This window comes from Salvia splendens, chromosome 5 (genome assembly GCF_004379255.2).
Source record: "Salvia splendens isolate huo1 chromosome 5, SspV2, whole genome shotgun sequence".
Classification (NCBI taxonomy): domain Eukaryota; kingdom Viridiplantae; phylum Streptophyta; class Magnoliopsida; order Lamiales; family Lamiaceae; genus Salvia; species Salvia splendens.
This window is the reverse complement of record NC_056036.1, coordinates 8,370,432-8,397,898: the sequence shown is the minus strand read 5'-3', so window position 1 is coordinate 8,397,898 and position 27,467 is coordinate 8,370,432. Positions and strand designations below refer to the sequence as shown.

The window sequence follows — 27,467 nt, the reverse complement described above, 5'->3', positions numbered from 1 at the left end:
AGGGATAACTGCCTTAAAAGTCATGAACTTTGCCCGAATTCCGGTTTTTCCCACGAGCCATTTTTTTGGCGTATAAAGTCACGAACTTTACTTTTTGTCGCCGATTTCCCATGGTGTGTTTTCCGGCAAACGAGTGAGATGACGTGTCACGTTTAATTGACCTGGCGGATCGTGGCAGCTGACATGGAAGCTGATATGGTAATAAAATTAAAAAATAAAAACACAAAAAACAATTTAAAATTAATAATTTAAATCTAAACCTAATATCCCCCACCCCAACTCCAACACAAAAAACAATTGACCTGCGACGACGATGAACCAATCGACCAGGAACGTTGAGGCGACGCCATGGAGTGCTTGGCCGGGTTTCTTCCCAGACAAGCCGAATCCGAACCCGTAAGTTTATGTTTACCATTGTTTGGAGTATGTGGCCGGATAAAACTATAAAATTGTTTGGTTGTGTTGATTTTTTCAAAATTATTTGGAGTATCCTCAAGTTTGGTTGTGTTGATTCTTTCAGTGAACCCTTTCTGCTGCGGATTTACCATGGGGGTAAATTTATACCTGATGGGAGGATTTGCGAGAAATACGTAGGTGGGGAAATGTGGGAAGGCAGTGGGTGTTTGATCAAGATAGGTTTGGGTACTTTGACCTAGTGGATGAACTGAATAAACTAGGGTTTCATAGCTGGGATAGACTATGCTTCAAGAGAAAATGGGGAATGGAGTTTCTTAACATAAAGGGTGATGCAGATGTGATGTTAATGTTGAAGTTTCTGACAACAGTTAGGCAACAAATTTGTGATGTGTATGTTGTAGGTGGGAAGGGTGGGCTTGAGAACATTGATGAAGATAAATCAGTGGGTGGGGGAGACAATGTGGGTGAGGAAGCTGCCATGAATAGAGTGGAAGTGTTTGAGTCACTGAAAATGAGTAAGGTTGATACTGTGAATAAGAGCATGTCTACCAGAAGGAGTAGAAAAGAAACAACTACAAGGGCTGGCAAGTTAAAGTCTATTTCTACCGAAGATGTTGTGGAGAAGAATGCTGAAAGTAGTGTTAAGAAAAGTTTGTTCCAGTCTTCCAAGAAGTCAGTGGTTGAAAATATGGGTGATTCAGTGGGGAATAGGAAGGCAGCAGCAGCTAAGGAGGTGGGAAAGAGTGTGGGTGAAGGTGTGGGAGGTGAGGATAATGATGCTGAGGATTTGGGTTATAATGTGGGAACTATAAGTGAATCTGTGGGGATGAGAGATATAACTGAGGAGAGTGTGGGGGATAAGACTGATTACAGTCTGGGAGTGGGTCTGGGAGATGACAGTGAAGATGATGGGAGTTATATGCTATCTTCTGAAGATGAGGAAACTGATGATGACATGGAGGCTGAGGAGTTGGTATCCGAGGATGAGGAATACACTCAGGGAAGGAAGAAAGTAAAAGAGAACAATGAGAATGAGTTTGTTGTTACAGATGACATATTTTATGGCACAGTGAGTGGAGGGAAGCAATGTGAATATGTTTCTAAACAATGTTTGTGTTAGCTAAGCTACAACAATAACTCACACTATGCTGCTTTTGAACTCAAAACTCAATGCATTCATAGAGGAAAATTCACTACATAGGAGTGTATTACATTGGAGTTCAACATGCATAGATCATTATACAGAAGTTATGTTAGCTAAGCTACAACAAGATCCGAAGTTATGTTAGCTAAGCTACAACAAGATCCACAAGACGATACATAACATGCAAATGACAACCTTCAAGTTCCGGTTTTGACGCTGCAACTGTGCGACAACACCTTGGAGTGCTTCAACTTCAACGGTTTTCGAACGGACGCTCTCGTCGAGTGCATCCTGCTTAGCAACCCTATCTCTCAATGCTCTTTGCACGTAGTCCCTATCAAGCTTCAGTTTTTTGAAAAAATACTCTTGATTCGGTGACAATGATGGATCAATCCAACGAAAGAATTTACAGTCGTCCTCCTTCCAGACTTGGCAACGATAGAAGCGTCGTCCGGGATTGGCATCCGTATTGGATGTCACCACATCAGCTTCAAGACCGTGATCACAGACCACTGCCTCAAACCTCGGCCACGTTCTGCTCGAATGCTGGGAAGAACTCGACATCCTGCATTTGAACAATCAAAACTCATATTAACAGTCATGAACCCTAAATACCCATTGCCAATTGCACACGGGAAATCGCTAAATTGCAGGTTGCCAACTGCACAATCGACCCCTAAACCCAACGAAATCAATCGCATCTTTAACGAAAAATCGGTAGGATGAATCGCGAATTGAACCCTAAAATGAAGCAATGGTCTTACCTTGTTATGGGATTTTCGCTTCCAATGGGGGTGGATGAATCGCGACTTGAATCCAAGAATGGAAAGTGGTTGGGGGTGGATGAATCCAGCGAGAGAGGAGTGAATAGCGTTTGATTTGGGCGATATAACCTAATTTTGACTGATGATGTATAAAACGACGTCGTTTTGACCATCAGAAACGACGTCGTTTTGAATTTTTCCGATGCCTGACACGTCGGAATTCAGGCATGCCACATAGGATTTTAAATTGCCGGAAATCACAGGGTCGGGTCGGGTTGGGAAATACCAGACAAAAAGTAAAGTTCGTGACTTTATACGCCAAAAAAATGGCTCGTGGGAAAAACCGGAATTCAGGCAAAGTTCATGACTTTTAAGGCAGTTATCCCTAAAGTAAATGATGGATTAGAGTATGAGAGATAAAAAGAGAGTAAAGTAAATGTGGAATAAAGTAAGAGTAATTGAATATTTTATATTTTGTTAAAAATAAAATGACTCAATTTAATTAGGATGGAGGAAGTATTATATACATATAGGCTGCTTTTATGCCAAGAAATGAAATCAAGTACTACTACTATTATATATATAGTTCTACTAATGTTAGTCGGTAGTCTGTATATAAAATAGGATGTGAATATGCGATGTACATGTATGTAAGAATTTTGTTTAAAAATAACATACAAATAAACACTACAAATAATAGTTAAATTGCTAAAAAATAGAAAATTCATTACCTGTAAAATAAGGTTAAAAACATTTTCTACTACAAGCTATGAGTAGTAAAGAAAATTAAGTACATATGGCTAGATAACATATTCAAAATAAAAATAGTAGAATGGGCTAATATTATAAAGACCATCTTCAAGTCTATCTTTCGTGAATTCCTAAGGTTTTCCGTCTAATGGAATAAAAGAAAAAATAAGATAAGAGATTAAAGATAGCTCCTTAAATTATGAGCCGAAGGGATCATTCTATAGGTGTAAAGAAGGCTAAATGGGCTTTGGACTAAAAAACACACAAAATCAGCCCTATTTGGGTGAATCCCGCATGGCCGCATGAATCACGCGTCTACGTGCCTTCGTGCAAGGGTATCGCTGAGGCATGGGTTGTGTGGGAGATCCCACATGGGTCGCACGTCTAGGTCACTTTCGTGCGGCAGCTACGGCCCAATGTGCGCACGGATCGCGTCATTGCTTTGCAGAATTTGACACATTTTTTACACTTTTTATAAAACGACCATAACTTTCTATCTGGAACTCGAATATGAGGCGTGCAGATACCCACACGAAGCTCATTCGAAGATGAAGACATTGGTAGCCTTGACTAACTGGAAATCATAACTTTTTGTCATTTCCTTCTTAAATTCCAAACTTCCTCATTTGTCCCTTTTGTAATGAGAAAATACCTACAACATAATGAGTTTATAGAACACTTAAAAAGGGCATAAAACCAAGGGGAAAAATCATGCAAAGTTAAATGGTGGAAAGGTATGAGACAGAGAAATAGGGGCCGATGAGAGGAAAGAGAAAGGTGAATTTAAATTCAATTTAAATTTTTTTGCATACTAAAGCGACATCGTTTTTTTTACCTTAGGCCAAAACGTCACATTTTTGTCCACGTAGTTTTTTTACTAGCCACGTCGATTTTGATTTGTGGGGAATCCGAACTCTTAAGAAATTAACTAAGTATACAACATTAGAGCATCTACAACCGTGCTCTTGCCAGCGGCACGGTTGTGGGCCCAGGCCCACTTTTTCTGCCTGCTCTCTGGTAAGAGCACAACACCCACAGCTGTGCTCTTCTGCAAGGACTGACACAATTAATTTAAAATTCAATTAAACAAAAACATTTCCATAATACTAAAATTCATTAAAAAAACCTAAATAATATTACAAATGACAAATAAAATAAAAATGACATAATTAAAATCTTAAAAATTAAAAATTACATAATTAAAATACTAAAAATTGAAAAAACACTACTCGTTGCCGAATTTCGCCCATATGTGTTTGATTAGGTCTTCTTGTAGCTGAATGTGGGTTCGGGTATCGCGCATTGTGTGTCTTGTCTCGATCCTCTGGCCAACCGTCGTATGCTCACCTCGGCGTGGGGGAGACCTCGCTGTTGAGCTTCCGGCTTCATCCTCGTCGTAGAAGCTAGCCGCCCTCAGCCCTTCGTCGGCTATAATCATGTTGTGTAAGATAATACACGTGAACATGATGTCGACTATATTATTCACGTACCACAGCCAAGCCGGGGTCTTCACAATGTTGAATCGGGCTTGAAGGACCCCGAAGGCTCTTTCGACGTCTTTCCGCGCGGACTCTTGACGCTGCGCAAAAAGAACCTGTCTCGGGTCGTGCGGGTTGCTGAGCGTCTTCACGAAAGTCGACCACCTTGGGTAGATACCATCGGCGAGATAGTAACTCATGTGGTATGTAGTTCCGTTGACGGTGAAGTCGATCGCCTGTGCTACACCATTCATCACATCATTGAAGAGGGGTGACGAATAGAGCACGTTCAAGTCGTTGTTGGATCCGGCAACGCCGAAATATGCATGCCAAATCCATAGGCGGTAGTCGGCGACCGCCTCAAGGATAAGTGTTGGGCCGCCGGCTTTTTGACCGCTTAAGTGTTGCCCCCTCCAAGCAGTCGGGCAATTCTTCCACCTCCAATGCATGCAGTCAATGCTGCCAAGCATTCCGGGAAAGCCATGGACTAATTCGTGAAGACGAGGCAACCGTTGGCAATCATCGGTGGTGGGTACCCGAAGGAATTCATCCCCGAAAGCTGAACGAATGCCCTGGCAAAAATTCTTTAGACAAATGATTCCAGTGGACTCATCGAAGATGTCGGTCGTTTGCCCAGTAGCGAGTTGTCGGATGGCACACGTACACTTCTGCAACGGCGTGATACTTTGCTGGCCGACTGCATCTGGACCTGTTTGGAAGAATTCAACACGTGCGGACAATGTGTTGACAATTCGCATAAACAAGCGCTTTAACATGCGAAAACGGCGCCTGAAGTAATCTGCCGGAAACCGCGACTGGTCGGCAAAGTAGTCGGCAACAAGCCTTTCGTGGGCTCTCTCCCGGTCACGATGGATGTAGCGGCGAGTTGATCTAGTTCGTTGAGGAGGAGGAGCGGGGGTATTCGCCGCGACATATGCTTCGTAAGCGGCACGATGTTGTTCGTAGTATTCTTGTTCTTCGCGCTCCGCTTCCGCCATAAGATGGGTGAAATCCATTTGAGGTTTTGAGTGAGGGATGAATGTGTTGATAGTTTGTATAAGAATTATGAATGAGAGATGATTTGATGTGATAAACGGATGATGAATGTGTGTATTTATAGATGATTTTGGGGGAAAAAAATAAATTCAAAAAAATTCAGAAAAACGGGCAAAAAAAACGGCCATATTTTTGGGATTTGGAAAATATTTATTTTTTATTTTTTATCATTATTTAAAATTAAATAACGAATTTTAAATAATAATGCCGTTGCCCAATCGCGTGCCGCCACGTCGCCAGCGGTGCGAGCGCAACGGCGACGAGCCTCGTCCTTGCAGTTGGCACGGACGGACGCGGGGCCGGCGTCCACCGTTGTATGTCAGACTTCGTGAATTTAGAGTCGATTTCCCGTCGAGTATGTATGTAGTAGGAGTATATGGCACGATGTGATTTCAAATCTGCAAAAGAGGCTTGGGGATGCCCTGCCAAATATTTTATCACATGCCATATTTACAATTTTTTGACAAGATGCCTCAAAATCATTTTATTCTGATAACCAATATTTTGTTCATCACTATATTTGCAGCTTTATTGTAAAATATTCTTTTTCGTCATTTCATATTATAATGGTCATACTATTTACTACTACTAGGTAGGAGTATTTATGAGGTAGCCAGGTAGGATAGCAAATTATTATTGATTGGCTACAAAATGATGCTAAGGCCATCCATAATACGAATAGCCCAGCCATAGCCTAGCCACTGCCACATAAGCAGCATTAAAAATCCTCCTGCCACATTATCAAAACAAGCAAATAGCCCAGCAATAGCCCAGCCATAGCCTAGCCACTAATATCCACATCACTATTAACAAATATATACAAAATGAAATAATTAACAATCACACAATATGCGAAATTTAATTTACGAGACATATACGGGAAAAGTTTAATAATACTATTAAAATTTAAAAAAGTACAATAATTTAAAAAAAGTACATTAATTTTAAAAAAAATACATTAATAAAAAAGAGTGACAATTCACTCCTCGTCTCCGTCGTCGTCGCCTCCGTCGCCACCATCGCCGCCGCCACCATCGTCGTCGCCTACGCCGCTGCCGCCGCCACCGGTCTCCCTCCGTATAGCCTCCAACTCGTCCTGCAGGCTCATGAGCAAGGTTTTAAGCACGCTCTTCTCCACGGGATCCGTCGCCACCCGCCATTCGGCCATCGTCTTGATCAACTGAGCGCGCGTTTGGGCGCGAGCGAAGAATTTGAGCTCCTGGGTGGATTGGCCAAGGGGGGATGCCGACTGGACCTCCTGGGAAGCCCCGGCGTTCCCTCTCGCCGCCTGCTGAGCGCGCTTGCGCCCAATCGGGCGAGGTCGGCCACCGACCGAACGCGGCGTGGGGAACTCCTGCGTCGTCTCGGGGAGGTCGTGGAACCTCCGCTGCTGCCGCTGTAATCGCCGGTGTAGTTCAGTCGTTGCTTCTTCGGCCAGCCAGAGTCGACACCTACTCGGAACTTCTCGGACTCGCTCAGTACAAGATAGCAGTTCCAGTAGGTGAAGTCCTTGTATAAACCCTTCAGTGGGAAGGCTTTCTCCGCTATTCTCCTGCAGTCATCCTCCGTTTGGCCACTGCTCATCATGCGGAGTGCGTTGGTGTACAAACCCGAAAATCGGGAGACCGCCGCCCTGATTCGGTTCCAGCCCTTCCGGCAATCCTCCCCGTTGCGGGGCCTCCCCTCCGAGCAAAATCTCTGGTAGGCTGCTGCTATCTTGCCCCACATGTTGACGATCCTTTGCTCGTTCGAAACGAGAGGATCGTCGCAAACACTCACCCATGCCTTGCTGAGCGCGACGTTCTCGTCGTCCGTCCACCTCCTCCGTACCTCCTCCTCACCCGGCTGCGACGACTCACCGACCTTCTTCTTGCCCTTCTTCTTTGGGGCGCCACGCCCCGGCACTGCCCCCCCTTGAACTAGAGTCTCCGGAGCTCCGAGAGTATCAAACCCCAACTCATCTAAGGAGAAACTATCAAACCCCAAGGGTGTTTGGGTCGATGTGTGCGAAGACCCAGTCGAAAAATCAAAACTGGGGCGATAGACATCCCCCGCCGTCGCCGGGGACCCCCCAGGGGTCCCATGTGTAGCCGGTACGACCCCCGGAGTCCCCTGTGTAGCCGGTACAACCCCCGGAGTCCACTGTGTCGCCGGTACGACCCCCGGAGTCCACTGTGTCGCCGGTGCTCCCCCGGGCATCATCTGCATCCCGGGTACCCACCCCGGTATCGGCGAAAACCCCCCCGGCGGACTCCCCCCCATTGGGGCCCCGGGCATCATCTGCTGCCACGGGTACATGTTGTAGTACCCGGGCACCTGACCCCATCCACTTCCCACAGGGATCGTCGGAGTTTGTGACCCGCTACTCCCGGAACTAGGCTCGTTGTTGAGATCCATTTCCCGTTGTTGATCTTGAACAGAAATTAAGATAGAGAGAGTACTCGTTAAAACAAGTGGTGCGAATAAAAATGACGAGCAAAACGCGTATATATAGTGTTTCGGAAAAAAAAAATTAATTTTCGCGCTAGGCGGTGCGCTGGGCGATCCGGGCGCTGCAATAGCGCCGAACGGACCGCCCAGCGCCACATAACCGCCCAGCGCTGCGCGGTTTCTTTCTCCACTCAGCCGCTGGGCGGCTGCAATAGACCGCCCAGCGAACCGCCCAGCGCCGGCGCTCGGCTGGGCGGTCGCTGGGCGCCTATTGTGGATGGTCTAAGTACTAGTCCTTTTAAAATCAGAATATTATGCATGGCAAGTTTCTTAATGTCAAACGTGTCTATTAAGAATAAGATATTCTAGTTTCTAAAAAACATGCTCTAAATGTTTCAATTTCCTTTAAATTAGTTTGGAAAGACTTAATTGGCAATTAAGTTAATGTATATGAAACATAGTGTACACTTAAAACTTTTATTGCTAGTAATAACAAATAGTAGTAGTCAAATAAAACTTAAGTTGGTGTCAAACGACACGAAATGAAAACTAGCTTAAAAATGAAATTGGTGTCAAACAATACTATATGACTGTATATTACTAGCACCTAAAATATGAAATGAAAACTTGCTTAAAAAGTGCATGGGTATAACATATACACATCTACGTAAATAAATGGTAAATATTTTATTCAATATATTTCATAATATACATCATTGTCCCTGATTACATTATAAACAATTGTATATGCGCTTTTATTCAGTATACAATAATTAGTACTATTTTCCAAAGGGTGACGACACATCGGAATTATGTTGTTCAATTTGTGGAAACTGATGATTTGCCTAACTCTAAAAACATCATAATAGATATATGTTCGAGTCCCACCAAAAATATAAATCTCCTAATTATGTGATGATCATTGAATTTTAATGGGAGGATTTTGGTGACCAAACTTCACTATGAAAGTTTGACCAACTAATATAGTAGTATCATGTATGATATCTTCAATTTTATTCCTTTGAACCGCTGAAGTAATTTGTTTATTTATTTACTTTGCATATGGAGTACACTATATAGGTACTTCATTTTCTGTAAAATAAAAAAATATTACTACTAGATTTTACCTACGTACAACATAAGATTGAGATTATTTTCTATCCACTTAAAATCACTTGAACCGAAAATAAAGTAGACAATTAGCTCAATCATACTCCAAAACCAATCTCATAGTATTGCATTTTGAAGTAAAATAGTACTATATACTTATATTTAGATTCACAATAAAACAAACTCAAATCACTTTTTCAAATTTTGTAAGTTAAGTTTAGCATAAATGATTGAAGTAAAATCACATTCGATGCGATATTTACACTAAAATGAGTTTGAGTTTATGCACGTGCCCGAAAAGGAATACATCTACTACAGAGGAAGTACATTTTTCTAAGGTGAGCATTCTGATTTCTAATTTATTTTTGTAATTTTTGTCCAATTTAATCCAATAGGAAAATTTAAAAATGTATGAAAAATGAATGTAGTCCAATCCAAAAATCTAAAATTCAAACGATAAAATCCAAAATTGCTTAAAAATCTGAAAATACAATACAAAAAGAATTGTTCAACACCCATCATTTTATTTGTTTGATTTATACTTATGATATACTCCTACATATAAATATATTTCGAATTTCAGATTACAACTGATTTAAAAATATCTGATCCAATCTGAGCATACGGAATTTTTAAAAGGTTCGAGCTGAACCAAAAATTCCAACTGAATTTTAAATTTCAATCTTGTTCTAATTGAATTTTAATACTTGTTGGAGTATAATCTCACAATCACCGTTGGATGCAGCAAGCTAAAATCAATGTCATTCTCAACAGCTGCAGATTTGTTAGAGGTTGAGCTCGTTCAAGATTTTATTGAGCTCGGCATTTTATTGAGCTCGGCGTTTTATTGAGCTCGGCATTTTATTGAGCTCGGCGTTTTATTGAGCTCGGCATTTTATTGAGCTCGGCGTTTTATTGAGCTCGGCATTTTATTGAGCTCGGCGTTTTATTGAGCTCGGCATTTTATTGAGCTCGGCATCATGCAGCACTTCGGCATGTTGATGCAAACCAAGAAACGGGAAGTAGCCGTTGGAACAGTTATAACTGGTTTGTTAACTAACATCTCAAGAGAGCCGTTGGAGGATGAAGGGACTGATATAAAGCAGACGAAGGCTGCATCTGAAATAGTAAATCAGCTACTTCGATATTCAAGAAAAGAGTCTCCAAACTATCACTTGATTAGTTCTTGGTTTAGAATTAGATTAGAGGTGTTGAGTTCTTGGAGAGAGTTCTTGAGTAATTGTAAATCTCTGCATATTTCTCAATATACTGAATCATATTGCCTTTGGCCGTGGACGTAGATCTTACGATCGAACCACGTAAAACTCTAGTGTTCTTTCTTTTTCGCATGGTTGTTGTCATCATCGATCCTTTGCATACTTTCATAACAAGTGGCGCCGTCTGTGGGAAACGCAATCGGAGTTGATATCGATGGCAACGACGAGGTTCGAAGCGGAGAAATTCTCGGGGAAGAATGACTTTGGTCTGTGGCAGATCAAGATGAAGGCTCTGTTGATCCAGCAAGGGCTCGATGAAGCAATCGAGCCAATTGATCCGAAGGGGAAAGAAAAAGAAGATCTCGATGAGAAGAGCGTGAGGAAGAAGGCTGAGATTGCCAAGAAAGCCCATAGCGCCATTATTCTCAATCTCACGGACAAGGTGTTGCGCGAGGTTGCGAAGGAAACCACAGCGCATGGGGTATGGACGAAGCTCGAAGCGCTGTACATGACCAAGTCGCTTGCTAATCGCCTATACATGAAGCAGCGCCTCTTTTCATACAAGATTCTTGAAGACCGACCCTTCGCAGAGCAGATTGATGATTTCAGCAAGAATCTGGATGATTTGGAGAATGTAGATGGCCCCATGAAGAATGAAGACAAGGCCATCTTGCTCTTGAATGCTCTTCCCAAAACATTCCAGCATCTTAAAGATGCAATGCTGTTTGGCCGGAATGCAGAATCTGGCATCACATATGAAGAAGTTCAGTGTGCTCTTCGATCAAAGGAGCTGGAAAAGAACTCTTCGACGACAAATGAAGGAAGTGGCAGTCAAGCCTTGAATGTAAAGGCTTTCAAAGGCAAGAAAAAGAAATTCAATCAGAATCAAAAGCCTAAGTATCAGAAGCAAAATGAGGAGAAGCGAAGCTGTCATTACTGCAAGAAACCTGGGCATCTCAAAAGGGATTGCTACTCGTGGAAAAGGAAGCAAAACGAAGAGAAGGCTACCCAAAATCAGGCTGATCTTGCAGAAGACACAGATCCACCCCAGATCATGAATGTGGTGAGTGGTGGGATAGAGAGTTCTTGGATAATGGACTCCGGGTGCAGCTTCCATATTTGTTCCAACAAAGCTTGGTTTGAAAACTTTTCTGAGGCAACCGGGTCAGTAATGTTGGGGAATGATCAGATGTGCTACATCAAAGGCATTGGAGATATCAGATTGAGAGCTCATGATGGATCAACAAAACTGCTTACTCAAGTCAGGTACATTCCTGAGATTAAGAGGAATTTGATTTCACTTGGCATGCTTGAATCTAGAGGTTTCAGGTTTTCTTCTGAGAAAGGCTATATGAATGTCTCACTTAATGGAAAAATCTTGCTGATTGCTGAGAGAAGAAACAGTTTATACTATCTAGTAGCAGAAACTGTTGTTGCTTCAGTGAATCTTGCAGAGGACTCTGATATGAGTCTGTGGCACAAGAGGCTCGGCCATCTTGGAGAAAGTGGGATGAGAGAACTGATCAAGAAAGGGGTCATTCCGGCTGGAAGTGATCAGAGGTTCAAGGAATGTGAACACTGTGCTCTGGGAAAGAGCAAGAAGCTACCATACAAGGCTGGTAAACACACCTCCAAATTACCTCTTGACTATGCGCATTGTGATTTATGGGGTCCAGCTCAGCCTGCTTCTATGGGAGGAGGCAGGTATTTCATGTCGATAATAGATGATTATAGCAGAAAAGTCTGGATATACATCCTAAAGCAGAAGTCACAAGCATTTGAAAAATTCAGAGAATGGTGCACAGAGATGAAGCTGAAGAAATCCACCACTCTCAAGTGCTTAAGGACTGATAACGGGCTGGAGTTCTTATCTGAAGATTTTGAGTCTTTCTGCAAATCAAATGGGATACAAAGGCATAGGACAGTCCCGGCCAATCCGCAACAAAACGGAGTTGCTGAAAGAATGAACCGAACACTCCTCGATAGAGTCAGATGCATGCTTTTATCATCAGGCTTGCCAAAGATGTTCTGGGGGGAGGCAGTGTGTACTGCTGCAGTGCTAATTAACAGTTCTCCATCATCAGCTATAGGAAATGAAATCCCAGATGTCAGATGGTATGGTGGAGATAGAGAGTACAATCAGTTCAAGGTGTTCGGTTGTAGAGCATATGCCCACTGCAAGCAGGGAAAGCTTGATGCAAGGGCTCAGAAATGTGTGATGGTTGGGTACCAACATGGAGTAAAAGGGTACAGGTTGTGGTGCACTGAAGAGGGGAACAAGAAGATAATTGTGAGCCGAGATGTGGTCTTCCATGAGCATCATATGCCATTCTTGAAGACTGAGGATCAGATGGGTGAAAGAGTATCTATTGATCAAGAAGTTCAGCATGGCCAGCCACCACCTAGTGATCCAGATGATCAGAATGGAGGTGGAGCTTCAAGCTCCCATAAAGCTTCAAGTCCACAGCAACCCCAGCAACGAGATCAGATTGATGATGATCAGAGATCACATATTATAGCCAGGGACAGAAACAGAAGAGAGATCAGAAAGCCAGCCAGGTTCAGTGATTATGAGATGAGTTTTTTTGCTCTCTGTGTTGCTGAGGTATTGGAGTGCTTAGAGCCATCCACCTATGCTGAAGCTATGTCGAGTAAGGAAAAGGAGAAATGGCTTGCAGCTATGAGAGAAGAGATCCAGTCACTACTCAAAAACCATACTTGGATTTTGGTGAAGAATCCAGGGACCCAAAAGCTTATTAGCTGCAAATGGATCTTCAAGATGAAGATTGAAGTTGGTGAAGTTGAGAGTGTCAGATTTAAGGCACGGCTTGTTGCTAGAGGATTCACTCAAGAAGAGGGGATTGATTATAATGATGTGTTCTCTCCGGTTGTAAAACACAGTTCCATCAGGATATTGCTTGCTCTTGTTGCAAAGTATGATTGGGAGTTACACCAACTCGATGTCAAGACAGCCTTCTTGCATGGTGAACTTGAAGAAACAATATATATGCATCAACCCGAGGGGTTCATGGAGGCTGGGAATGAAGACAAAGTGTGTTTGCTCAAGAGAAGTTTGTATGGATTGAAGCAAAGTAGTAGGCAGTGGTATCTCAAGTTTGATGAGCATATGATGAGTATTGGTTTCAGAAAATCGCAGTATGATAGCTGTGTTTACATCAGAGAAAGGAATGGTGTACCAATTGCTTTTCTACTTTTGTATGTTGATGATATGCTTGTGGCAGGAGCAGATCTGAGAGTGATTGAGAGAATCAAGGCTGAACTGGAATCCAAGTTTGAAATGAAGGATCTTGGAAATGCAAGGAGAATCCTTGGCATGGATATACTGAGGGATAGGCAAAAGAGAGAGCTCAGGTTGTTGCAGAGGAATTACATCCAGAGAGTTTTGAAGAAATTTCAGGCTGATGACTTCAAACCTGTCTCTACACCATTGGCTGCTCACTTTAAGTTGAGCATGGATCAGAAACCAAAGAATGACTCAGAGAGGAAAGAGCTGAGCAAGATACCTTATGCAAACATCATAGGAAGCATAATGTACACAATGCTATGCACAAGACCAGATTTGGCTCAGGCTATAAGTGTTACTAGCCGATTTATGTCAGACCATGGGAGAGAGCATTGGATAGCATTGAAGTGGTTGCTCAGATACTTGAAGGGTGCTTCAGATTATGGTCTGTTGTACAAGGCAGATTGTAAGGATCAAGGTGGAGCACTGGTGGGGTTTTGCGATTCTGATTATGCATCAAATAGAGATAATAGGAGATCTCAAACTGGATATGTGTTCACCCTAAATGGCACTGCTATAAGCTGGAAATCTGGATTACAACATGTGGTTGCTTTATCTACTACGGAAGCTGAGTACATGGCAATGACAGAGGCTGTGAAAGAAGCAATATGGCTGAAGGGAATCCTAGAAGATTTTGGGGAGAAGCAAGACACAGTGGAGATAAACTGTGACAGCAGCAGCGCCTTATGCCTTGCCAAACACCAGGTGTTTCACGAAAGAAGTAAGCACATAGATGTGCGGATGCACTTCATAAGGGATGAAATACAGAGAGGTGAAGTCAAGATGGTGAAAATATCTACTGAGCATAATGCGGCTGATATGTTGACAAAGCCGTTGCCAGCCATGAAGTTTAAATACTGCTTGGGGCTGGTGGGACTTGTGGAGTGATGAGTTTGAGGTTTTGTCAGAGGATTATGATTCATTGTTGATTCTGAGATTAAGGTGGAGTTTGTTGGAGTATAATCTCACAATCACCGTTGGATGCAGCAAGCTAAAATCAATGTCATTCTCAACAGCTGCAGATTTGTTAGAGGTTGAGTTCGTTCAAGATTTTATTGAGCTCGGCATTTTATTGAGCTCGGCATTTTATTGAGCTCGGCGTTTTATTGAGCTCGGCATTTTATTGAGCTCGGCGTTTTATTGAGCTCGGCATTTTATTGAGCTCGGCGTTTTATTGAGCTCGGCGTTTTATTGAGCTCGGCATTTTATTGAGCTCGGCATCATGCAGCACTTCGGCATGTTGATGCAAACCAAGAAACGGGAAGTAGCCGTTGGAACAGTTATAACTGGTTTGTTAACTAACATCTCAAGAGAGCCGTTGGAGGATGAAGGGACTGATATAAAGCAGACGAAGGCTGCATCTGAAATAGTAAATCAGCTACTTCGATATTCAAGAAAAGAGTCTCCAAACTATCACTTGATTAGTTCTTGGTTTAGAATTAGATTAGAGGTGTTGAGTTCTTGGAGAGAGTTCTTGAGTAATTGTAAATCTCTGCATATTTCTCAATATACTGAATTGATGGAGTACGTACTAAACAAGCCCATCAACCTAAAGCCCAAGAAAGAGTATCAGTCCGGCATGACTAAAGAGTTCAGTTCGGCACAACCAAAGAGTTCGGCCCCAGCCTACAGCTCGGTAAAAGCCAACCAATCAAACTCTGCTCTCAGGTCGGCATCAAGCTCTACTCTTAGATCGGCAAAAGCTACTCGGCAATAATTCAGCAGTTCGGTCTCAGTATTCGACCGAACTGGGAGATAGCGGACTCATGCATGACCTCCACGACATAATTACTGATGATGTAAGCCACTGCCTAGTTAGTGGCCACGCAGGATCTCATGACCTCCACGACATCCACGACATAATTACTGATGATGTAAGCCACTGCCTAGTTAGTGGCCATGCAGGATCTCATGACCTCCATGACCTCCACGACTTAGGGTGGTGATGCAAGCCACAATCTCAGTTCAATATATAAATAGAACTTAGATCTGACAGAAGGGCTCTCTCACTCTTTCGTTCTCTAGAGACAGAATAGATTATATAGCAAGTGTGTATTGTAAGCTGTAATCCCAGATCAAGCAATACAACTCTGCCCTCTTTTCTTCCCGTGGACGTAGATTTACTTCAGTAAATCGAACCACGTAAATTCACTGTGTCGTGATCTTTATTCTCTACCAGCATTTACAAACATCAGAAATTCGCGGCCTCATCACTGGCGCCGTCTGTGGGAAACAGAGAACCAAATCTGTGATAAAGCGAATTTTTGACCCTTTTTCCACCACAAAAAAAAAAAAAATGCATGCCAGATCACATAACTCCCGTGCCTCCGTCCGTGATGACCATGAGGAAGCTAATCCAGCAGCCCATAGGCCTGGAAAGCAGCCTCGTGAGAAGTCTGTCTCCAGTTCTCACGGTGAAGGAACAAGCCGCTCAAAAGGTCCACACACCGAGTCTTCCCAGCAGCCTGATTTGAATGAGGCTGTCAAGCTGTTCTTGGCTGAGAAGCAGGAGGAGTTCTTAGCCTTCCTGCAAAAGAGCCAACAGCCGAAGACGAAAACGGTAGATTCTCCTTCCTCATCCAGACATGAAAGTCACTACCGCAGTAGTGCCGTGTCTTCCAGGAAGAAGAATCCTCAACCCCGACATGTTCCTGTTTCTCCTCGGCACCGGAATCACAGGAGAACTCCTTCTCCTCCGTACCGAAGAGATGTCGGGTTCGCCATGTACGGAGCATTAAAGACTCCGTTCTCGGACGATATCATCCGAACTCCTTTGCCGCGGAACTACCGGACACCGTCAATGACTTATGACGGGCTAGTGGATCCTCATGACTTCTTGGGATGCTATCAATATAATATGGCGAACCAGGGTCTCAATGAGGTCCATATGTGCAAGCTGTTCCCCGAGCTGCTCATCGGGAACGCCAGAAGGTGGTTCGACAGCCTTCCTCAAGACAGCATTCGATCCTACCGAGATCTAATGGATGCTTTCCATAGGAGGTTCTTTCAGAAAGCGGAAGCCCGAATTACCTCGGCTCAGCTGCTTTCTATACGTCAAGGTCGCGACGAAAAGATCAGCGACTTCCTGACGAGATTCCATAAGGAATGCCTACAAGTAGATAATCTCAATGATCTACTTGTCATTTCGGCATTCCAAAATGGAATCCTGCCCGGAGCTCTCTACAGAAAGCTCGTGGAGTGCGGCCCGCAAACAGCTCAAGAAATGTGGGACATTGCGGACCAGTTTTCCCGTGCGGATGAGGCAGACCGTCGAAAACGGTCTTTAGACAGCTCATCCCAAGAAGAGAAAAAGAAGCCCGATCAAAGCGGCCAGGTGCTTCCTCGCCGAACTCCTTTTGAAAGAATTCAAAGGGCACCGGTACAAGGCAGATTGGGGCCACGGCTCAATCCTGAGAAGCCGCCCGCTCAGTTCGTACCATTAAACAAGTCAAGAACGGAAATTTTCGAACTACATTCCGATATGTTCGAAAAACCAAAGCGGATGACGAAATCAGCCGCGCGGCGACCTCAGGATCAATATTGCTCCTTCCATCAAGCCCACGGTCATGATACCGAGGAGTGCCGAAATTTGGCTGCAGGTATTGATGTTCTTGTGAAAACAGGAACGTTAAAAAAATACCAAAGCAAGCAGCCGAAAAAGAACAAAAAGCAGAGAGGTGCGAACTGCAATCCTCAGGATCCGAAAAGGCATGAAGATCCCGAAGACGACGACGAGCCGCAATATGATGGAGTAATCCAGACTATTGATGCTCTCCCTGCCGGGAAGACTAAGTCGTCCCTAAAAGCAGAACGCAGAGGTTCCAATCAAGAGGAGCCGACAAATAAAAGGCTGAAGAAAGACGAAGTGATTACATTTTCAGATGCCGATCCCGTCCCAGCCATCTCTCCTCACCAAGACGCTATTGTCATTCAAGCCGGAGTGGCAAACAAACTGATCCACAGAGTATTTGTGGATACAGGAGCGTCGGTTAGCATTCTTTTTAAAGAATGTTTTGATAAAATGGAAGTGGATCCAGCTCGGCTCAGTCCGGCTCCACTTCCTCTGAAAAGTTTCGCCCAGGAGGACACCCGCCCTGAAGGTATTATCAGCCTTCCGATCACGGTGGGAAAAGCGCCCACAAGCTCCAATACGATGATCGAGTTCTTTGTGGTAAAAGCTCGGTCCCCGTACAACATCATCCTGGGGAGAGACTGGCTCAACACAGTTCGGGCCGTTTGCTCTACTTATCACCTCACCATCAAGATCCCCACTAAAGGTGGGATAGCGGTCATCCGAGGTGATCAAAAGAGAGCAAAAGAATGTCTGCAGATTGCGCTTAAAAGTGCCGAGCAATCAGTTCGGCACCATCAAGCATAGCAATCACAGCAACCGGAGTCAGAGGCAAGCGAGATGACCGAAGTCACTTCAGAGCCGAACTCAATGACCGTTCGGTTATACGAAGACGATCCATCCAGAACGGTCAAGATCGGCTTCGCAGGAACGCCTCTACTCCGAGAAAAGACCATTCAGCTCCTCAAGGAGTACAAAGATGTCTTTGCATGGTCTTCGTTGGACATGACCGGAGTGCCCCCCGAGGTAATCACTCATCGGTTAAATATTGATCCTTCAATCCGGCCAGTAAAACAGAAGCAAAGACTCTTTGCGGCAGAAAGAAGTCAAGTCATCCATGACGAAGTCCGCCAATTACTAAAAGCGAATGTACTATCCTGTGATGATCAAGAAAAAAGAAGGAGGATGGCGGATGTGCATAGATTTTACCGATCTAAACAAGCACTGTCCTAAAGATTGCTATCCCCTTCCGAATATAGATAAAAAAGTAGAAGCTTTGATCGGCTTCGAAATTTTCTGTTTTCTTGATTTATACAAAGGATATCACCAAGTGTTGATGGATGAGAGTGACGCTCCGAAAACAGCTTTCATTACCGATTTCGGCATTTTCGCTTATAAAAAGATGCCATTCGGTTTAAAGAATGCCGGAGCCACTTATCAAAGGATGGTAGATAAGCTTTTTCGGCACCTAATCGGAAAACAGGTTGAAGTGTATGTCGACGACATAGTTGTCAAAAGCAAAAGCACTTCGGAGTACGAAGACAACCTCAAATCCACTCTCGACGTGCTCCGAAAAGCCAACCTCAAACTCAACCCCCAAAAATGTACCTTTTTGGTAGATTCGGGAAAATTTCTGGGTTGTTGGGTTTCAAAGGACGGACTCAAGGCAAACCCTTCAAAAGTTCAAGTTATTCAGAACATGGCGATGCCGAAGTCCATACACGATGTGCAAAGACTAACTGGATGTCTAGCCGCATTGAATAGATTCCTTTCCCAAGCAGCCGAAAAGCAACTGCCGTTCTTCAAAGTGTTAAAAAAGGCACCAAAGTTTGAGTGGGGAGCCGAGCAGAAAAAGGCTTTTGACGAGCTCAAAAGTTATTTAGCCGAGCTTCCAATTCTCTCTGCTCCAACAGATGCCGAAGTGATTTTCTTATACTTAGCGACATCCGATCAAACCATTAGTGCGGTGCTTGTACGAGAAGAAGGCCTAAAGCAGTTTCTCATCTACTTTACAAGCCGAGCATTAAGAGGTCCAGAAACAAGGTATCAACCTCTGGAAAAAATTGCTCTGGCATTAGTAAATGCAGCAAGGAGACTGCGGCCATACTTCTATGCTCACAAGGTATGCGTCTTAACCGATATGCCTCTTCGGCAAGTTTTGACCAAGCCAGAAGCATCAGGCAGAATCGCCAAATGGGCCATAGAGCTGGGAGAACACTCAATCGAGTACCTACCTCGGAAAGCCATCAAGGGACAAGCCTTGGCAGATTTTCTTGCAGAGGCCAAGTTCGATCAAGCAATCCCTGTCATTACCGAACAGAAAAATTCTGCCAATGCCGAACTAGCACAGCCCTTGGAATCCGAAGAAGAGCCGCCGGACTGCTGGAGCGGATTCGTAGATGGAGCTTCGAATAAAACGGGAAGTGGAGCTGGTATTCTGCTTATCGCTCCCGATGGACACGAGGTAACCTATTCACTTCGGTTCTCATTCCCAACCACTAATAACGAAGCCGAATACGAAGCCCTCCTTGCCGGACTCCAGCTAGCGCAAAGTCTATGTATCAAGTCTCTCAAAATCCATTGTGATTCACAAATCATAGTGAATCACATGTTGGGTACAAGTGAAGCCCGTGATGAGAGGATGAGGAAATATTTAGACAAAGCGCAAAGCATTAGCCGAAGTTTCTCTTATTTTCGGATAGTCCGCATTCCCAGAGCAGGAAACAGCCGAGCAGATACTTTAAGTAAGTTAGCCGCATGTCCAAGCTCAAAGGTGGAGGAATTGATGCATCGAAGCATTGACGAAGCTGAGGTACATTCAGTAACCAGCTCGCCGAACTGGATGACGCCGATCTTACAGTATCTAGATCAAGGACAATTGCCCGAGGATAAGAGAGAAGCTCGGAAGATCACGTGCCGAGCACTTCGGTACGAACTTCATGAAGGAGTCCTCTTTAGAAAGTCTTACCTCCAGCCGTTATTGCGGTGCGTAGGACCAGAAGAGACGGACTACATCCTCAGAGAAGTTCATGAAGGATCGTGCGGTAGCCACATCGGAGCTAGAGCTTTAGCTAAAAAAGTTCTAAGATGGGGATATTATTGGCCAACCTTGGTACAAGAAGCAGTGCAGCTCGTCAAGACATGCCCGAAGTGCCAAATCCATGCAAATATCCCAAGGATGCCGCAGACCGATCTATCCACTATGCAAAGCCCTTGGCCTTTTATGCAATGGGGTATAGACATAGTAGGACCACTACCACAAGCTCCTCGGCAAATGAAATTCCTTATCGTTGCCGTGGACTACTTTACGAAGTGGGTGGAAGCTGAACCATTAGCTACGATAACGAGCTCGAAGGCATTGGATTTCGTCTGGAAGAACATAGTGTGCCGATTCGGCATACCCCACATCCTCATCTCGGATAACGGGACTCAGTTCACCGACAAGACGTTCAAGAATTGGTGCCAAGAGCTGAATATTCAACAACGGTTCACTTCGGTCTCTCATCCACAAGCAAACGGACAAACGGAGGTAACAAATCGTATCCTGGTGAAAGGGTTAAAAGCTCGGTTAGAACAAGCCAAAGGACAATGGGTAGAAAATCTCCCTCAAGTCCTATGGTCCTACCGAACTACACCCACAACCTCCAACGGTGAAACTCCGTACAGTCTTGTGTACGGCACTGAAGCCGTGATTCCGGTGGAGATCGGCATACCCAGTCCCCGAACTCTAAATTTCTCGGCAGGAATGAATGACGACGGACTGAGAGCCGAGCTAGATCTTGCCGAAGAAAGAAGAGAATTGGCATGCATAAAAGCAGCCAAGTACAAGGAGCAAGTAGCCCGGTATTACAACCAAAGGGTGAAGAAGCTGCAATTTCAAGTGGGAGATCTCGTCTTGAGAAACAACGAAGTAAGCCGAGCAGAAAAGCTGGGCAAACTCGAACCCACATGGGAAGGTCCGTATCGGGTGTCAGAAGTCCTCGGCAAAGGGTCTTACAAATTGGCTCACATGTCAGGAGAACAGGTACCCCGAACATGGCACATTTCCAACCTCAAAAAGTTCCATCTGTAAGAGACAGTCCGGTCAGTCAGTCTTGAGTCCTGTTCGGTCAATGTGCTTTCTTTGGTTTGCTTGGTCTTTGTTTGTCTATGTGCGTTTTGTCTATGTGTGTTGTGTCTGTCTATGTGCGTGTCGTCTCTTACAAATGTTACTGAGGTATCTTGTTCTTCAAAGGCTGATCCCCTTTTTAGAACATATATAAGCTAACGATTGTGAAGTCAAAGCTTCTACAGAGGATACAAGACCACAATTCAGCTTAAACAAGCAGTTCGTCTGAAACGAGCTGCAAGCCAACGATTGTGAGTCAAAGCTTCTACAGAGGATACAAGACCACAATTCAGCTTAAGAAACAAGCACTTCGTCTAAAACGAACTGCAACAAAAGTCCGATTCACGCGATAAAACTTGCCTGAATTAGGACAAAGGAAAGTCCGATCCACGCGATAAAACTCGCCGAATTAGGACAAGGGAAAGTCCGATCCCCAAATTAGGACAACGGAAAATCCGATCCGAGCGATAAAACTCGCCAAATTAGGACACAAACCAAGTCCGGTCAAAGAAGAGTTCACTTCATAAGACCGAGGACAAACATCAACTTACCCCGTACCTTTATCCAGAATGCCGAAGTGATTCACTTCGCTTTTCGGGGGGGGTAGTGATGGAGTACGTACTAAACAAGCCCATCAACCTAAAGCCCAAGAAAGAGTATCAGTCCGGCATGACTAAAGAGTTCAGTTCGGCACAACCAAAGAGTTCGGCCCCAGCCTACAGCTCAGTAAAAGCCAACCAATCAAACTCTGCTCTCAGGTCGGCATCAAGCTCTACTCTTAGATCGGCAAAAGCTACTCGGCAATAATTCAGCAGTTCGGTCTCAGTATTCGACCGAACTGGGAGATAGCGGACTCATGCATGACCTCCACGACATAATTACTGATGATGTAAGCCACTGCCTAGTTAGTGGCCACGCAGGATCTCATGACCTCCACGACATCCACGACATAATTACTGATGATGTAAGCCACTGCCTAATTAGTGGCCATGCAGGATCTCATGACCTCCATGACCTCCACGACTTAGGGTGGTGATGCAAGCCACAATCTCAGTTCAATATATAAATAGAACTTAGATCTGACAGAAGGGCTCTCTCACTCTTTCGTTCTCTAGAGACAGAATAGATTATATAGCAAGTGTGTATTGTAAGCTGTAATCCCAGATCAAGCAATACAACTCTGCCCTCTTTTCTTCCCGTGGACGTAGATTTACTTCAGTAAATCGAACCACGTAAATTCACTGTGTCGTGATCTTTATTCTCTACCAGCATTTACAAACATCAGAAATTCGCGGCCTCATCACGAATCATATTGCCTTTGGCCGTGGACGTAGATCTTACGATCGAACCACGTAAAACTCTAGTGTTCTTTCTTTTTCGCATGGTTGTTGTCATCATCGATCCTTTGCATACTTTCATAACAATACTCCATTGAATTTTCCAAAACCCGACTATAATCCTCTTTTTACACTATAATCAATTCCAATAAAAAGATTCAATTTTCAGCTGCTGATTAGTGCGTGATTGTTGCTATTCATGGCTTCCAGCGGAAATAAGAGCATCAACGCCAAACTGGTTTCTGCTTCTCCTTCCGGCTCGTTTCCCCCTTTTTCCCAGTTCGCTTTAATTTTGATATAATTTTGCATCGTTTTCTTTATTTTTGATATGGTTTCACCGGTTTTCGTGTGAAAATTGGTGCTATATGTTGATTCCTATGATACAGATCGCTCTTTGTCGACATTAAACGAGCGAAAATTGTGCCAATTTTGTAGTACTACTATTATTTGTTGTTGATATCTGGTCTTCATCGATAGCTAGATCTCTTACTGAAACAATATTTGATTTCACAATTGAGATGGGACGCAACTTTGAATCAGAGAATGATCAATAATATCAAGATCTATTTTCTCCTGCTTAGGTTTGCAGATTGATATTGAAATTTTGATGTATATTGATCTTTTAAGTTTTTTTTTTCAGATTGATAAATTTCCCATTGTTCTGACCCTATCCAATTAACTGTACATAAATACAGGAGAAACTAATTCCAGTTTATATAAATTGGGTTCCCCTAAATCGCTACTATAAATTGGATCATTATGTCAAGACTTGACAATAAATAAACCACCGTGGGTTCTTTATGCTGGTTACTCATCTGAACTTATTGCTAATGTGGATGGCGTTTTTTTTACCTTTTTTTTTAATTTGTATTTTTTGGCATCAGGTGCTTCTTGGAGATGTAGGAGCTGGAAAATCTAGTTTAGTTTTGCGTTTTGTGAAAGGGCACTTCGTTGAGTTTCAGGTGTGTATATAAAACACTGTCACTGTCATGTAATTTGATAGGCGCATTGCATCATAACCTCTTCTTGATCTGATGATTAACTCGGTCCATTTCTTGCTGTAGGAGTCGACTATAGGTGCTGCATTTTTTTCACAAACAGTTGCTGTGAATGATGAAACTGTAAAGTTTGAAATATGGGACACGGCAGGTCAAGAAAGATACCACAGCTTAGCTCCGATGTATTATAGAGGAGCTGCTGCTGCGATAATTGTTTATGATGTAACAAACCAAGTGAGTGCTGGCCGTTTAACAATCACGTTTATTGAATGTTGTGTTAGTTTTGATTGAAATTTGTTTTGAGTGATGTCTGTATAAAGTGGATCTTAAACTCACCAATTTTGCTTCTTGAATAGTTTGAAATGAACATATCGATCTCAATTGGCCCTTTGAATATTTCAATCTAAGTACAATGAACTGAGTTCTGTGTAGTTTCTAATAAGCAAGTTAGTCTGTCATGAGCTGATCCAGCAGTTACTTTGAGTGGGTGTGATGGTACATTAGTAGTTAGTTCTCCTCCATTTCCATTCCTCAATGATAGCGAGGTGCCACTAATCAATCTGTAAGGTGGAGATTTTCAGGACACCTAATCTTCATCTACTTATACTATCTTTTCGTCCTGTAGGCATCCTTTGATCGGGCCAAAAAATGGGTCGAGGAGCTCAAAGCACAAGGTAAATACCATCTTTTGATGCATATTTGGCTTTTGCTAATTTCTGGTACCCCATTTGGATGTTCTGCTTCAAAGTGAAACTGGACTTTGCATGGGGCTAAGATAAGAAGCCCGGTGTTTGTGTTATTTGCTGACAAAAGTAATAGGAGTCGATGGGGTTATGTTGTTGTTGCATTAAAGAGTCATCTAGCCATCTGTCTGGTTTTTCTTCGAGGTTGTTTTACTTTTCTCACTTTCTATCAACAATTTGTAGAAAATGTTCAATTTGATTGTGTTCACAGTTCACACCCTTTTTCCTTGTGTCATTAGGCAACCCAAATATGGTCATGGCTCTTGCTGGGAATAAATCAGATCTGTTGGATGCAAAAAAAGTGGAACCCGAGGCAAGCAACATCTCTCTTCCTTTTTAAATGTACTCATTGAATATCTGCTTTTAGCTTAATTGTGTGACTTCTACCACTTCTCTAAGTCTATTGCCACTCCTATCCTTGTCAGAAATGGTGGTTTTGGTGTTAATGAACTTGTGACGTAACTCCTAAATTTGATCTTCACCATTGCCCTTCATCATCATCTATGCTGTTGTAGGTTAATTGGTTGTAATATTACTGCAGGACGCACAAACCTATGCAGAGGTGAACGGTCTTTTCTTCATGGAGACATCAGCGAAGACAGCAACTAATGTCAATGACCTGTTTCATGAGATAGGTAACGCACTCAAATTAGAACGCTGTTTAAAATTTTATCATATCCTGATGGTCAGATATCCTGATTCAAGCCCCACAGATTTGTAATTTGTGTTTGGATCCGAGCATGACATGACTCCTCTGACCGTCGCTGAATGCTTAGCTTTCATTGCAATTAAACATCACTATAAATTTGAGATAAAGTTTGGCTAAGACTACATTTGAGATATGTTAAAACTGTTCTCATGCTCAACAGCGAAGAGATTGCCTCGTCTGCAGCCAGTGCCAAACCCATCAGGCATGGTCCATGTAGATCGAACAGCAGAGAGGCCAGCCAGTGCTTCGTGTTGCTCTTAAGAGCTAAGGCGGACCCCTTGCCCTCGTTATCTACAAGTCGTGTCATGCTATCGTGTTGTGTCATAAAATTCTTTGATGGATATAGCGTGTATCGTTCCATTCATTCATTAATATTTTGTACAGGATTTCAACTGTTGTGTCCTGTGGCATCTGCTTTCTCTTTTTTGGAAGTTTGTGTGTTAAAATGTTGGATTTTTTGAGATTCGTATCTTAGAGCATCCACAACCGTGCTCTTGCCAACGAGCACGGTTGTGGGCCCGACCCCACTTTTTCTGCCTACTCTTAGGCAAGAGCACAATACCCACATCCGTGCTCTTCCGTAAGGACGAGTACAAGGGTCTCACCCTTCCATTATTCAATTTAAATAAAAACATTTCCACAAAATTAAAATACATTAAAAATACCCGGAATAATATTACAAAATACATTAAAAATTAAAAATTACATAATTAAAATCCTACAAATTAAAAATTACATAATTAAACTCCTAAAAATTAAAAATTACATAATTAAAAGCTAAAAAAAATCAAATTGCCAACGGCTATGTCGTTGGCCAATCACTGTCTGCCACGTCGCCTGCTCGCTGGCACGGACGTGCTCGATGCATCGAGTAGCGCCGTGCCAGCAGCGCGAGCGCAGCGGCGGATAGCGTCTCCGTGCCACTGGCACGGACGAGCTACAGCTCGCCGTTGTGGATGCTCTTATTCGGCTACATAGATTTTGTCTTTGCAGTCAGTTTAATACTCATGTGTCCAGAGAGTTTTTGTTTGCCATTTACGTCTGTTGGGCGTGTTTAGTTTGCTTGATTGTGTAACTATGTTTTGAGCTTCTAAAAATCTTTTTTTTGGAAATACAAGGAAACTAAACATGCTGTTTTATTTAAGGTTCTCTATTCATATAAGGCCATCCGCAACGCTGTCTCTTATTCGTCTCTTAACCGTCTCATCTCTTAATTATTCATGGGCCCCACTGTACTTTTTATTCTATCTCTTAACTAAGAGACAACACCTGCAACCATCCATCTTTTATCCGTCTCGTAACCATCTCATCCCTTAACTATTCATTCAATTTCATTTTTTATTTTTATTTCCAACAAAATCAATTAATTAAAACACACTTCATTAAATAAAATAAAATTATAACTTAAAATTCTAAAAAAATTAAAAACCTCATCAATAAAATCCTAAAAAAATTAAAAATGCATAATTTAAATAAAAAATATATATTTTTTATGGTGGATTAATTTGTGGGGATGATTTGATATTTATAGAAGTGATTGGAGGCTTAAAAAATATAAAAAATTAAAAATTTGCAAAAAAACGCCTATAAACGGCTAGTATATTTTTGGGATTTTTTTAATTTTTGAATTTTTCCTGAATTTAAAAAAAACATTTTTTTGGATAAAAACGACGCCCACTCGCGGGCCGGCGAGTGGGCGTCACGGACGAACCGGAGCTCGCCACGTTGCCAACGCGCGTGGCGAGACGTCTCGCGAGCTGTACCTCCGGGACGGGCGTCTCTCCGAGACGGGATGGAGACGGAAGGCTGCAACGCCGTCTCTTATCCGTCTCGTCTCTCCGGGACGAGATAAGAGACTGCTAAGGGATGCGTTGCGGATGGCCTAACCCTTTATATTTTGTACTACTATTATTCATATACCTTCGATTGAATATTCTTCTTTTTGAGCAAATAATTGATCTCAAATAAAACAATTACTGTTGCGTTTGTTTTAGCATAAACATAACATCAATCCTTCTTTGTTTCCGTATGCACCTATTCTTGTCTATAAATTGGGATATGATATAGTAATACGCATAAAAAACATTGCACGATAGTATATAAGGAATCTCGGATTCCTATCCATTTAAATTCCTAAAGCGCCACTTAATCGAAAAAATAATGACCTACTTTCAAATATCATGCATCTTGAAATTGCACAATGGGGGTACAATTATATTTAATATGCTAGCTTTTCCACTCATACTATAATGTTTTTCTTTTCTTTTTAAAGCCAAAAGGACATATTAATGTTAATAATATGATAGTGCAATGGTATTTGCTTTTCTAGAA

At 42.9% G+C, this 27,467-nt stretch overlaps 2 protein-coding genes across 2 annotated transcripts; one reads left to right on the top strand and one right to left on the bottom strand.

The window, feature by feature from the left end:
- Positions 1–1,711: 1,711 nt before the first annotated feature.
- On the bottom strand, positions 1,712–2,262 carry LOC121803737 (uncharacterized protein At4g04775-like). Its single transcript, XM_042203358.1, has 2 exons — positions 2,177–2,262; positions 1,712–2,126 (listed from the first exon to the last, which is right to left on the bottom strand). Exons 1-2 carry the CDS (start codon positions 2,260–2,262, stop codon positions 1,712–1,714), a joined length of 501 nt encoding a protein of 166 aa, XP_042059292.1.
- A 7,478-nt stretch (positions 2,263–9,740) lies between these two features.
- Positions 9,741–25,567, top strand: LOC121805608 (ras-related protein RABF2b-like). Its single transcript, XM_042205528.1, has 8 exons — positions 9,741–9,856; positions 22,777–22,924; positions 23,571–23,648; positions 23,751–23,918; positions 24,310–24,358; positions 24,667–24,740; positions 24,969–25,062; positions 25,297–25,567. The coding sequence occupies exons 2-8, from the start codon at positions 22,886–22,888 to the stop codon at positions 25,395–25,397; spliced, it is 603 nt and encodes a 200-aa protein (XP_042061462.1). The 5' UTR covers positions 9,741–9,856; positions 22,777–22,885; the 3' UTR covers positions 25,398–25,567.
- The last annotated feature ends 1,900 nt before the right edge of the window (positions 25,568–27,467 follow it).

Excerpts from the sequence above, each read along its gene's own strand:
- LOC121803737 (XM_042203358.1), bottom strand. The coding sequence starts at position 2,262 with ATGCGATTGATTTCGTTGGGTTTAGGGGTCGATTGTGCAGTTGGCAAC. Across the intron at positions 2,127-2,176 it reads CCGTGTGCAATTGGCAATGG|GATGTCGAGTTCTTCCCAGC; the intron begins GTATTTAGGGTT and ends GTTCAAATGCAG.
- LOC121805608 (XM_042205528.1), top strand. The coding sequence starts at position 22,886 with ATGGCTTCCAGCGGAAATAAGAGCATCAACGCCAAACTG. Across the intron at positions 23,649-23,750 it reads GGCACTTCGTTGAGTTTCAG|GAGTCGACTATAGGTGCTGC; the intron begins GTGTGTATATAA and ends TTCTTGCTGTAG. Across the intron at positions 24,359-24,666 it reads CGAGGAGCTCAAAGCACAAG|GCAACCCAAATATGGTCATG; the intron begins GTAAATACCATC and ends TTGTGTCATTAG.